Source organism: Eupeodes corollae, unplaced genomic scaffold (genome assembly GCF_945859685.1).
Source record: "Eupeodes corollae unplaced genomic scaffold, idEupCoro1.1 scaffold_235, whole genome shotgun sequence".
Lineage (NCBI taxonomy): Eukaryota > Metazoa > Arthropoda > Insecta > Diptera > Syrphidae > Eupeodes > Eupeodes corollae.
Window position 1 is genome coordinate 70131 of NW_026605666.1, and position 14520 is coordinate 84650.

Below are 14520 nucleotides of genomic sequence, written 5' to 3' on the forward strand. Positions count from 1 at the left end.
GTTTTGGGTGTGATTTGATTTTCGTCTAGAACATCAAAAATCCTTCAGGATGCTCCAAAATGACTCATCTATATCTATAATGATAGATCTTGATTAGGAGTATCTTTTTCTAGTACATGTCAAGTATCTATTTTGAAGTCTTGATCGATTTTGGGGGTTGGGAAGGATCAGGTGATGGTTTTGGGTGTGATTTGATTTTCGTCTAGAACATCAAAAATCCTTCAGGATGCTCCAAAATGACTCATCTATATCTATAATGATAGATCTTGATTAGGAGTATCTTTTTCTAGTACATGTCAAGTATCTATTTTGAAGTCTTGATCGATTTTGGGGGTTGGGAAGGATCAGGTGATGGTTTTGGGTGTGATTTGATTTTCGTCTAGAACATCAAAAATCCTTCAGGATGCTCCAAAATGACTCATCTATATCTATAATGATAGATCTTGATTAGGAGTATCTTTTTCTAGTACATGTCAAGTATCTATTTTGAAGTCTTGATCGATTTTGGGGGTTGGGAAGGATCAGGTGATGGTTTTGGGTGTGATTTGATTTTCGTCTAGAACATCAAAAATCCTTCAGGATGCTCCAAAATGACTCATCTATATCTATAATGATAGATCTTGATTAGGAGTATCTTTTTCTAGTACATGTCAAGTATCTATTTTGAAGTCTTGATCGATTTTGGGGGTTGGGAAGGATCAGGTGATGGTTTTGGGTGTGATTTGATTTTCGTCTAGAACATCAAAAATCCTTCAGGATGCTCCAAAATGACTCATCGATATCTATAATGATAGATCTTAATTAGGAGTATCTTTTTCTAGTACATGTCAAGTATCTATTTTGAAGTCTTGATCGATTTTGGGGGTTGGGAAGGATCAGGTGATGGTTTTGGGTGTGATTTGATTTTCGTCTAGAACATCAAAAATCCTTCAGGATGCTCCAAAATGACTCATCTATATCTATAATGATAGATCTTGATTAGGAGTATCTTTTTCTAGTACATGTCAAGTATCTATTTTGAAGTCTTGATCGATTTTGGGGGTTGGGAAGGATCAGGTGATGGTTTTGGGTGTGATTTGATTTTCGTCTAGAACATCAAAAATCCTTCAGGATGCTCCAAAATGACTCATCTATATCTATAATGATAGATCTTGATTAGGAGTATCTTTTTCTAGTACATGTCAAGTATCTATTTTGATCGATTTTGGGGGTTGGGAAGGATCAGGTGATGGTTTTGGGTGTGATTTGATTTTCGTCTAGAACACCAAAAATCCTTCAGGATGCTCCAAAATGACTCATCTATATCTATAATGATAGATCTTTTTTAGGAGTATCTTTTTCTAGTACATGTCAAGTATCTATTTTGAAGTCTTGATCGATTTTGGGGGTTTGGAAGGATCAGGTGATGGTTTTGGGTGTGATTTGATTTTCGTCTAGAACATCAAAAATCCTTCAGGATGCTCCAAAATGACTCATCTATATCTATAATGATAGATCTTGATTAGGAGTATCTTTTTCTAGTACATGTCAAGTATCTATTTTGAAGTCTTGATCGATTTTGGGGGTTGGGAAGGATCAGGTGATGGTTTTGGGTGTGATTTGATTTTCGTCTAGAACATCAAAAATCCTTCAGGATGCTCCAAAATGACTCATCTATATCTATAATGATAGATCTTGATTAGGAGTATCTTTTTCTAGTACATGTCAAGTATCTATTTTGAAGTTTTGATCGATTTTGGGGGTTGGGAAGGATCAGGTGATGGTTTTGGGTGTGATTTGATTTTCGTCTAGAACATCATAAATCCTTCAGGATGCTCCAAAATGACTCATCTATATCTATAATGATAGATCTTGTATGGTCCACTTCAGAAAAAAATAAACAAATACTTACTCCAAAAAAAAAACATAGAATGAAAATGATTACAGGCCTTTACTAAGTATTTCTTATTTGCGATGTTCGAAATTTCGAAAACACCCTTCTTTCGACCGATCGCAATCCCAACTTTCCTTTTTCCGGCTAATCTTTCTTTTTTATCCAACCATCGTGAAGATCAGATCACTCACTCAAGACCGCAAGATATAGTGTAGAGAAAAGTGTTTAAAACATTGATCTAAGATTAAACTAAGAAACAAAAAAAAAGAAAACTATACTAAAAGGCAGAGTTGTATTTAATCATTCAAGCTGCAAGCCAATTTTAAAAGGTAAAAACAAGAAAGTCATAAAAAGTGATATTTCCTAAATTAATATAACTTTAATGTCTAAAATAAAGTTTTTTTTTATTTTTTAATAGGCTGTGTAGTGTGTAATACACATTTAATATATATTTTACAATACATAAAAGTACTTCTTGGCGAAGAAATTTGCAAAGCTGGTTCAATCAGAACCGCGAAAAAGTGATTAGCGATCTCTGCGTGACTGTACCTACTTGGTGTTCTGTATAGCTTTTGATACCATCGAGCTAGAGCCAAGGTGTGCAGAGATCGTGGCAACTCCATCGGGGGCTCGCACGTGCTCAGGCGATAACTCCCACGAGCCTCGCCAACATCACTCAACATTTCAATTAATAAATTGATTAAGCCATCTGCATATATACACACATATATTTATCATCGTTGATCGAACACCATCTATACAATCATCATCATCATCATAATTAAATAATTATCATAACCATATCATTCTAAATCTAAATATCGCTTTACAAAAAAAAAACTTAAACGTCTATTGTACATGCTGACAAATTTCTACAAGTTTATGCATAACACATCTTACATATATGTATATAGGTCACATCGGACATCAAAGCTGCTGTGCACATCAACTTTGGAGAGCCGGTAAGTTGTACTTCTTTTAAAATTATTTGTGTTAACGATGTTGAAATTTGATCAGTGAACAAAAAAAAAGTAAAATTCAAAATAAAAGATAAAAAGATATAAGATCTTAAAGTTAAAATGAGAAATTCATTTTTAGAATTCTCTTAAAGAAAATTCTTGTTTAAAGTTTTCCAAGCAATTTGTTTTTGAGTGAGAGTGAGAGACAACAAACAATCAATTTAATTTATTTTTTTATGAAGAGAGTTTTAATTCATTCCTTTCGCTCAATATAAAGAATGAGAGACTTAATACGAGAAAGTTTAGTTGTTCTCACTCAATCTCCACAAATTATTTGTTTACTTTTTTTTTATAGTTATTGCCTGTAATTAACTGAATTTTTTTATGAGTCATATTTTTTTTTTTTAATTTGAATTTATTATATTTTTAAAATTTTGGATTTTTGTTATTTAATAAAAACTATTTAAAATGAATTATTTTATGATTATTCGTTGATCTAATTCTTATAATGGAATGATTTTCTATTTAGTGTGAAGTGAAGTGGTTTAGGGATGTTTCTTTCGGACGATGTGAAGGTGATTAGAATTAGTTCTTAGGGAACTTCTTAAGCTCAAATTAGGGGTTATCGAGTAAAAAAATTGTGAGTGGCTCAATAACCATGGAGTTTCTTTTAGTAGAAATTGAGGGCGGGTTACACTCCGGAACCCAAATTACACCTAGGGTTACACAAAAATAAAAAAATAAAAATTTGTTCAAATAGATTGCTTGAAAATATATCTGATATAATCGGCATGATAGATACTGTACGGTAGTCCAGAGGCAAGTACAAGTACCCACCCCACCGACGAGCTGGTCAATGGTGAAAGCACATGCCGAGTCGTACATTGTTGCCTGGACAATTTATTTAAAGTCTCTTGTTTCGCTTAGGGAATCCTGTGGTCCTGAGGAAGTCATGAGAAACGCAGGACATCGCGAATTTTTAAATAAAGACACCAAATCCGTTACACAGGTGGCGCCCAACGTGGGGCTTCGAATACTCTTTTTAAAATATGGTTTTAATTTAATTTAATACAACAACAATTTTTATTGTGATTCAACCTTAACAATTATATTAGTCTTACATTTTCCTTTTACAAATATTAACGCTTTAGTCAGTGACCCAAGATACGGTCCGTTGATCAAGCTTTGAGAAGCAATGACTTGTGTTAAAAATTGTTTATGTATGAGTTTGTTTAGTTAGGTCAATGACCGGGAGATTTTATGTACCTGCTACAACCACTCCGTCCGTTGCATTGATCTTATTTAAATAAAGTGTTGTTTTGGTTAATGTTATTTTAGTGAATTAATTTCATGGATGACCGGGAGGTATTAGCTCTGAGAAATCATACTCCGCCAGCAGCGTTCATGTTAATTCTTACGAACATCCTAAATTATTGTTGCAAAAAAAAAAAAAAAAAAAAAATAATATTCGAATCTCACTTATAATAATTTTTTTGACAATTATACTATTTATATGCTTATTTAAAACGACCTAATTAAGTATTTAAGATACATGTTTATCATATATTTAGCTGCGTTACAAACAGTTTAGAAAAACAAGTTTATATTTTTTTAATCACATCGTCGTCGATATGAACATCACCTGTATCCTTCATAAGCTCACATGATTTATTATTACTACTCATTTTTTTTATAATCATTTTATATTTTTTTTTGTTTTTGCTTACGGCAAAATATTTTGAAACATTTATTCTATTTTGTTTTCTTTTGCTGCGACTGCATTTTTTTTTATTAATAATTTGATTTTTGCGATTGCATAGCGATCACTTCAAGTATAAGTTATTACTTCGAATACTTTTCATAGACATACATTTTTTTCAATTTATTGCTATAAAAGCAACTCTTGAGCTGAGTTTCAGTAAACTTACCAAATGGCTCCACCAAGAGATAAATCAAAAGACAAATCCAAAGACAAATCTAAAGAGAAATCTTCAAAAGTTCCAACTCGTAGTTCACGACCACGACCTACAGACGCTAGTGGTTCGAATATGGCTTCTTCAACTAACAACGAAGCCGAAGATGAAGTTCAATCTGTTCAGGAGCAAGTACTTCCTTTGGATGGTCAAGTTATTGATCCTCAAGATGAAGTTCCTCCAAATGTTTCCTTTAACGAAAGTTTACAACGATATATAACAAATATCGTAAATGCTACAATCGGTTTGAGTAGGGCAGAGGACTTACGTTCTAGAAAAGCTGAGTATGAGGAAGAGAGAGTCAAAATTAGAGAGGAAATTATTACTACTATTCGGGATACTTTAAGAGTACCCACTCCAGCAGTTGAGATAGGATCCCTTCATGGTACAGCACCTCCTGAAGAGAATAGTACTGTCAACCCCAACGCAAGGCCAGTTGAAACTCCAATACCATACCACCCGAGTGAAAACGCTCAAAACTTTTTGAGTCAAATGAATGCACTTGACTTAAATGCTCCCAGTCCCAACTTAAGTCGGAATGTGTCACAAGCTAGCTCTAGTCGAGCACTGGAATTTCACAAGTGGAGTTTAAAGTTCGACAACATCAGAATTACTGTTGATGATTTTCTCACTCGTTTAAAACGACTCAAGGCAAGCTACAACGCATCTTGGGAAGATTTGTTTCTTCACTTTCATTTATTTGTCACAGGAACTGTCGAAAGCTGGTTCTGGACATTTCTTAAGACAAATCCAAACGCAAATTGGCAAACCTTAGAGTTTGCACTAATAGAACAATATAGAAGCATCGAAACTGACTCAGAACTTTCTCGTAAGATGTTCGATCGTCGGCAGGGAGTAAATGAAAGCTTCGATGACTTTTACAATGCTATTTTGGTAATGAATGCTCGTCTGCGAAACCCAAAATCGCGACGAGAACTCATTGATTTAATTAAACAGAACGTTAAGAGAAGAACTGGCGAGCTTCTCATAACATTTAATACGCAGAGCTTGGCTGAAATGGTTTATGTTTGTCGGTCCATTGAAAAACATGCCCAACAGAATGAAGCTTTAAGAACAAAACCATTCCAACAAAATAGTTTCAAAAAGCAAGTAAGTGAACTCGATAATTCATTTCAAGATGAAGATCCTTTTGATCTAAATTCATTAAATGTTTCACAAAACCAGTCAAAGTATATTTGCTGGAATTGTAAAACAAAAGGACACTCGTTTGTTCAATGTCCAAATCCTCAACGGAATTTATTCTGTTACAAATGTGGTTTGGATAATACAACCACACCAAATTGTTCAAAATGCTCGGGAAACCAAAAGCGTGGCAATCCTACGACCGGGGAGGTTTGTCATCCGAGAGAGAACCCGGAACAAAAATAAATAAAAATAAATTTAATTTTATTCAACCAGACTTTACTTCTGCACTTGAGTCTGTAAAAACACCTGAATTCGACAAACAACCTGACTTAACTAAAACACCTGATGCGTCCCAAAAACAAAATTTTCAAAACACTTCTAAGACACTTGACGAAACTTCTCAAATAAAAATCCTGCAAAGAGATAACTCCGACAGGAACAAACCTCTTTTATCTTCAAGTAAGCCAGTATCACTTCACGATCGCTTACAAAATTATTATGAAGTTCGCAAAAAAATATTTGGTCAGATTCCACAACACATTCAAAAACTTAGAAATCGTTTTAAAGAAAAGAAAAAGATACATCGTGAAATAAGTTCAACAACGCTCTGTGACACAGACGATCCAAGACCCTATGCTAGCGTTTCCATTTTTGGAAAGACAATGCTTGGCTTGTTAGACAGTGGTGCAAGCATTAGTTGTCTAGGATTTGGTTGCATGCAGTTGTTACAAGACTTAGGATATTCTTATAAAAATTTCAATTCTAAGGTGCGTACAGCTAGTGGTCAACCCCAGCAAATCGTTGGTGAAATATCTGCCAAGCTAACTTACAAAAACATTACAAAAGAAATTAAATTGTATTTAGTTCCATCTCTGGAACAATCGTTATACCTCGGTATAAACTTTTGGAAAGTTTTCCAGATAGCACCGCAAGTCATCTCCGAAATTTGCCCAATTTCTCTTAGAAAAGGTGATTCAAATGCTCATGAATTGTCAGCTGAGCAAGATTTTGAAATTGAAAAGGTAATACGTTTATTTCCATCCTATGCCAAAGAAGGGCTTGGGCGGACAGTTTTAGAAGAACACACGATTAACACTGGCGATACTGAGCCCATAAAACAGCGAAGTTATCCAGTGTCACCAGCTATTCAAAAGATGATGTATGAAGAGTTAGACAGAATGCTAGCTATGGATGTCATTGAGGAAAGTGAAAGTTCCTGGAGTTCTCCGGTAGTTCTGGTGCGCAAGCCAGGAAAAAATCGCTTGTGTCTGGACTCCAGGAAACTAAATAAAGTAACCAAAAACGATGCATATCCCTTCCCCCATATAGAGAATCTATTAAGTCGCCAGTCAGAAACGCACTTCATTAGCAGTGTCGATCTGAAAGACGCGTTCTGGCAGATTCCGCTAGCAAAATCGGCAAGAGAAAAGACAGCATTCAGCGTTCCCGGTAGACCATTGTATCACTTTAAAGTTATGCCGTTCGGACTCTGCAATGCAGCCCAACGTCTATGTAGACTTATGGATAAAGTAATACCAAATGAATTGAAACAAAACATTTTTGTCTACCTAGACGATCTGCTAATTGTTTCAGGAACTTTTGAGGAACATACATAGATACTCCGAACCTTAGCTTCTCTTTTGCGCAAAGCAGGCTTGACAATAAACCTCGAAAAATCAAGATTTTGTTTTAAAGAATTGAAGTATTTAGGCTACATTGTTGGAGGAGGTTGTGTTAAGACAGATCCCGACAAAGTTGCTGCCATACAAGACTTTCCGACGCCAAAAACTCCTCGACAAGTTCGAAGATTTTTGGGTTTATCCGGTTGGTACAGGCGTTTTGTGCCAAACTATTCCTCTCTAGCTACACCAATTACAAATACTTTAAAGAAGAGCAAGACCTTCGTCTTTACTCCGGAAGCTCTGCAAGCTTTCGATCAGTTAAAGTTGGCTCTCTCTACTGCTCCGGTTTTAATTAATCCGAATTTCGAAAAACCTTTTGTTATCTCATGCGATGCTTCTTCAACAGGAGTAGGATGTGTTCTTAGTCAGCTTGATGAAGAAGGTAGAGAAAAACCAATCTACTATTACTCATATAAATTGAACCAAGCTCAACGTAACTACAGTGTTACAGAACTAGAATGCTTAGCTGCAGTGTTAGGTGTAGAAAAGTTCCGTCCTTACGTTGAAGGTCATGAGTTTACCATAGTGACCGATCATTCGAGTCTTAAGTGGCTCATGAGCCAAAAAGACCTGAATGGGAGATTAGCTCGGTGGAGTTTAAGACTACAAAAGTATTCATTTGTTATAGAGCACCGAAAGGGTTCTCAAAATGTGGCACCCGATGCGCTATCTCGAGTGTATGCTGCAGATGAAATTGTATCTCTCAGTGCTTTAACCTCCTCCGAAGTTCTACAGGTTGATCTTGATGACCCGGCTTTTAAGTCGGATGAATACATGCAATTAATAAAAACTATAGAGAACAATAAATCCCAGCTACCAGACCTACAAATTTCAGACAATTTTGTCTACAAGAAAGTCCGTCATTGTACAGGAGACCCTATAGAAGATGATTGCGTATGGAAGCTGTGGATACCTTCGGCACTGACTCAAAACCTTATACGATTGGCGCATGACCCCCCTCGAGCTTCGCATGGTGGGATCACCAAAACCTTATACCGTCTTCGAGAAAGATTTTACTGGCCCAATATGGCGGCTGAAGTAAAATCATTCATAGGAGAATGCATAATTTGTAAGTGTTCCAAAGCCCCAAATACAATTTTAAGACCTCCAATGGGACAATCATTTGTCGTTGAAAGGCCATTTCAACATGTTTTTGTTGATTTCCTAGGACCATATCCGAGATCCAAAAAGGGAAATTCGTATATTATCGTTTGTCTTGACCAATTAACTAAATTTATTCTTGCAAAAGCTATACGAAAAGCGACAGCGGAAGCTGCGATTCAATTTTTAGAAGAAGATGTGTTTTCACTTTTTGGAGTACCAGAATCTCTTCTATCAGATAATGGGAAACAATTTATAGGAAAAGAGTTTTCAAAATTTCTTGTTTCTTATGGAACAAAACATATAAGGACAGCTTCATATGCACCACAAGCTAACGCTAGTGAACGTGCCAATCGCTCAATCTTGGCCGCTATAAGATAATACATCGTCTTAGATCAATCGAACTGGGATAGACATTTAGTATCTATCCTTAGTGCACTAAGATCAAGCGTTCACTCAGCCATACAAATGTCACCACACGAAGCACTTTTTGGACAATGTAAGTTAGAACATGGTTCAGACTATAAGCTTCTTAAAAATCTCAATGGATTAAATAACTCGGATTTCAAAATTTTACCGAAAGCCTGTAAGATGAACATTATTCATAATCGCGTCAAAGAATCTTTGGCTAAAGCACATAAGACTTATGAAAAGACATATAATACTAGTAGCAAAACTTGCAAATTCAAAGAAGGGCAAGTTGTCTTGAAACGCAACTTTATATTAAGTGACAAGTCCAAAAAACGAAATGCTAAGTTATGCCCAAAATTCATCCAAGCAAAAATAAAGAAAATTGTTAGCAATAATCTTTATGAGTTGGAAGACCTCAATGGAAAACCTTTAGGAATTATTCACGCTAAAGACTTGCGAACATGATTACATCTCATTAAAATGAATTTTAGATCAGGTGTGTCCTTTTCCATTTTTATTTCGTGTCTTCATAGACAAGAAATTAAAATGTTGTGTATGGTCCACTTCAGAAAAAAATAAACAAATACTTACTCCAAAAAAAAAAACATAGAATGAAAATGATTACAGGCCTTTACTAAGTATTTCTTATTTGCGATGTTCGAAATTTCGAAAACACCCTTCTTTCGACCGATCGCAATCCCAACTTTCCTTTTTCCGGCTAATCTTTCTTTTTTATCCAACCATCGTGAAGATCAGATCACTCACTCAAGACCGCAAGATATAGTGTAGAGAAAAGTGTTTAAAACATTGATCTAAGATTAAACTAAGAAACAAAAAAAAAGAAAACTATACTAAAAGGCAGAGTTGTATTTAATCATTCAAGCTGCAAGCCAATTTTAAAAGGTAAAAACAAGAAAGTCATAAAAAGTGATATTTCCTAAATTAATATAACTTTAATGTCTAAAATAAAGTTTTTTTTTATTTTTTAATAGGCTGTGTAGTGTGTAATACACATTTAATATATATTTTACAATACATAAAAGTACTTCTTGGCGAAGAAATTTGCAAAGCTGGTTCAATCAGAACCGCGAAAAAGTGATTAGCGATCTCTGCGTGACTGTACCTACTTGGTGTTCTGTATAGCTTTTGATACCATCGAGCTAGAGCCAAGGTGTGCAGAGATCGTGGCAACTCCATCGGGGGCTCGCACGTGCTCAGGCGATAACTCCCACGAGCCTCGCCAACATCACTCAACATTTCAATTAATAAATTGATTAAGCCATCTGCATATATACACACATATATTTATCATCGTTGATCGAACACCATCTATACAATCATCATCATCATCATAATTAAATAATTATCATAACCATATCATTCTAAATCTAAATATCGCTTTACAAAAAAAAAACTTAAACGTCTATTGTACATGCTGACAAATTTCTACAAGTTTATGCATAACACATCTTACATATATGTATATAGGTCACATCGGACATCAAAGCTGCTGTGCACATCAACTTTGGAGAGCCGGTAAGTTGTACTTCTTTTAAAATTATTTGTGTTAACGATGTTGAAATTTGATCAGTGAACAAAAAAAAAGTAAAATTCAAAATAAAAGATAAAAAGATATAAGATCTTAAAGTTAAAATGAGAAATTCATTTTTAGAATTCTCTTAAAGAAAATTCTTGTTTAAAGTTTTCCAAGCAATTTGTTTTTGAGTGAGAGTGAGAGACAACAAACAATCAATTTAATTTATTTTTTTATGAAGAGAGTTTTAATTCATTCCTTTCGCTCAATATAAAGAATGAGAGACTTAATACGAGAAAGTTTAGTTGTTCTCACTCAATCTCCACAAATTATTTGTTTACTTTTTTTTTATAGTTATTGCCTGTAATTAACTGAATTTTTTTATGAGTCATATTTTTTTTTTAATTTGAATTTATTATATTTTTAAAATTTTGGATTTTTGTTATTTAATAAAAACTATTTAAAATGAATTATTTTATGATTATTCGTTGATCTAATTCTTATAATGGAATGATTTTCTATTTAGTGTGAAGTGAAGTGGTTTAGGGATGTTTCTTTCGGACGATGTGAAGGTGATTAGAATTAGTTCTTAGGGAACTTCTTAAGCTCAAATTAGGGGTTATCGAGTAAAAAAAATTGTGAGTGGCTCAATAACCATGGAGTTTCTTTTAGTAGAAATTGAGGGCGGGTTACACTCCGGAACCCAAATTACACCTAGGGTTACACAAAAATAAAAAAATAAAAATTTGTTCAAATAGATTGCTTGAAAATATATCTGGTATAATCGGCATGATAGATACTGTACGGTAGTCCAGAGGCAAGTACAAGTACCCACCCCACCGACGAGCTGGTCAATGGTGAAAGCAAGCATGCCGAGTCGTACATTGTTGCCTGGACAATTTATTTAAAGTCTCTTGTTTCGCTTAGGGAATCCTGTGGTCCTGAGGAAGTCATGAGAAACGCAGGACATCGCGAATTTTTAAATAAAGACACCAAATCCGTTACAATCTTGATTAGGAGTATCTTTTTCTAGTACATGTCAAGTATCTATTTTGAAGTCTTGATCGATTTTGGGGGTTGGGAAGGATCAGGTGATGGTTTTGGGTGTGATTTGATTTTCGTCTAGAACATCAAAAATCCTTCAGGATGCTCCAAAATGACTCATCTATATCTATAATGATAGATCTTGATTAGGAGTATCTTTTTCTAGTACATGTCAAGTATCTATTTTGAAGTCTTGATCGATTTTGGGGGTTGGGAAGGATCAGGTGATGGTTTTGGGTGTGATTTGATTTTCGTCTAGAACATCAAAAATCCTTCAGGATGCTCCAAAATGACTCATCTATATCTATAATGATAGATCTTGATTAGGAGTATCTTTTTCTAGTACATGTCAAGTATCTATTTTGAAGTCTTGATCGATTTTGGGGGTTGGGAAGGATCAGGTGATGGTTTTGGGTGTGATTTGATTTTCGTCTAGAACATCAAAAATCCTTCAGGATGCTCCAAAATGACTCATCTATATCTATAATGATAGATCTTGATTAGGAGTATCTTTTTCTAGTACATGTCAAGTATCTATTTTGAAGTCTTGATCGATTTTGGGGGTTGGGAAGGATCAGGTGATGGTTTTGGGTGTGATTTGATTTTCGTCTAGAACATCAAAAATCCTTCAGGATGCTCCAAAATGACTCATCTATATCTTTAATGATAGATCTTGATTAGGAGTATCTTTTTCTAGTACATGTCAAGTATCTATTTTGAAGTCTTGATCAATTTTGGGGGTTGGGAAGGATCAGGTGATGGTTTTGGGTGTGATTTGATTTTCGTCTAGAACATCAAAAATCCTTCAGGATGCTCCAAAATGACTCATCTATATCTATAATGATAGATCTTGATTAGGAGTATCTTTTTCTAGTACATGTCAAGTATCTATTTTGAAGTCTTGATCGATTTTGGGGGTTGGGAAGGATCAGGTGATGGTTTTGGGTGTGATTTGATTTTCGTCTAGAACATCAAAAATCCTTCAGGATGCTCCAAAATGACTCATCTATATCTATAATGATAGATCTTGATTAGGAGTATCTTTTTCTAGTACATGTCAAGTATCTATTTTGAAGTCTTGATCGATTTTGGGGGTTGGGAAGGATCAGATGATGGTTTTGGGTGTGATTTGATTTTCGTCTAGAACATCAAAAATCCTTCAGGATGCTCCAAAATGACTCATCTATATCTATAATGATAGATCTTGATTAGGAGTATCTTTTTCTAGTACATGTCAAGTATCTATTTTGAAGTCTTGATCGATTTTGGGGGTTGGGAAGGATCAGGTGATGGTTTTGGGTGTGATTTGATTTTCGTCTAGAACATCAAAAATCCTTCAGGATGCTCCAAAATGACTCATCTATATCTATAATGATAGATCTTGATTAGGAGTATCTTTTTCTAGTACATGTCAAGTATCTATTTTGAAGTCTTGATCGATTTTGGGGGTTGGGAAGGATCAGGTGATGGTTTTGGGTGTGATTTGATTTTCGTCTAGAACATCAAAAATCCTTCAGGATGCTCCAAAATGACTCATCTATATCTATAATGATAGATCTTGATTAGGAGTATCTTTTTCTAGTACATGTCAAGTATCTATTTTGAAGTCTTGATCGATTTTGGGGGTTGGGAAGGATCAGGTGATGGTTTTGGGTGTGATTTGATTTTCGTCTAGAACATCAAAAATCCTTCAGGATGCTCCAAAATGACTCATCTATATCTATAATGATAGATCTTGATTAGGAGTATCTTTTTCTAGTACATGTCAAGTATCTATTTTGAAGTCTTGATCGATTTTGGGGGTTGGGAAGGATCAGGTGATGGTTTTGGGTGTGATTTGATTTTCGTCTAGAACATCAAAAATCCTTCAGGATGCTCCAAAATGACTCATCTATATCTATAATGATAGATCTTGATTAGGAGTATCTTTTTCTAGTACATGTCAAGTATCTTTTTTGAAGTCTTGATCGATTTTGGGGGTTGGGAAGGATCAGGTGATGGTTTTGGGTGTGATTTGATTTTCGTCTAGAACATCAAAAATCCTTCAGTATGCTCCAAAATGACTCATCTATATCTATAATGATAGATCTTGATTAGGAGTATCTTTTTCTAGTACATGTCAAGTATCTATTTTGAAGTCTTGATCGATTTTGGGGGTTGGGAAGGATCAGGTGATGGTTTTGGGTGTGATTTGATTTTCGTCTAGAACATCAAAAATCCTTCAGGATGCTCCAAAATGACTCATCTATATCTATAATGATAGATCTTGATTAGGAGTATCTTTTTCTAGTACATGTCAAGTATCTATTTTGAAGTCTTGATCGATTTTGGGGGTTGGGAAGGATCAGGTGATGGTTTTGGGTGTGATTTGATTTTCGTCTAGAACATCAAAAATCCTTCAGGATGCTCCAAAATGACTCATCTATATCTATAATGATAGATCTTGATTAGGAGTATCTTTTTCTAGTACATGTCAAGTATCTATTTTGAAGTCTTGATCGATTTTGGGGGTTGGGAAGGATCAGGTGATGGTTTTGGGTGTGATTTGCTTTCGTCTAGAACATCAAAAATCCTTCAGGATGCTCCAAAATGACTCATCTATATCTATAATGATAGATCTTGATTAGGAGTATCTTTTTCTAGTACATGTCAAGTATCTATTTTGAAGTCTTGATCGATTTTGGGGGTTGGGAAGGATCAGGTGATGGTTTTGGGTGTGATTTGATTTTCGTCTAGAACTTCAAAAATCCTTTAGGATGCTCCAAAATGACTCATCTATATCTATAATGATAGATCT

At 34.9% G+C, this 14520-nt stretch overlaps 1 protein-coding gene across 1 annotated transcript; it reads left to right on the forward strand.

Annotated features, from left to right (window-relative positions):
* Positions 1 to 9202: 9202 nt before the first annotated feature.
* On the forward strand, positions 9203 to 9610 carry LOC129953571 (uncharacterized). The gene has a single exon (XM_056066814.1). It carries the CDS (start codon positions 9203 to 9205, stop codon positions 9608 to 9610), a length of 408 nt encoding a protein of 135 aa, XP_055922789.1.
* Positions 9611 to 14520: the final 4910 nt, after the last annotated feature.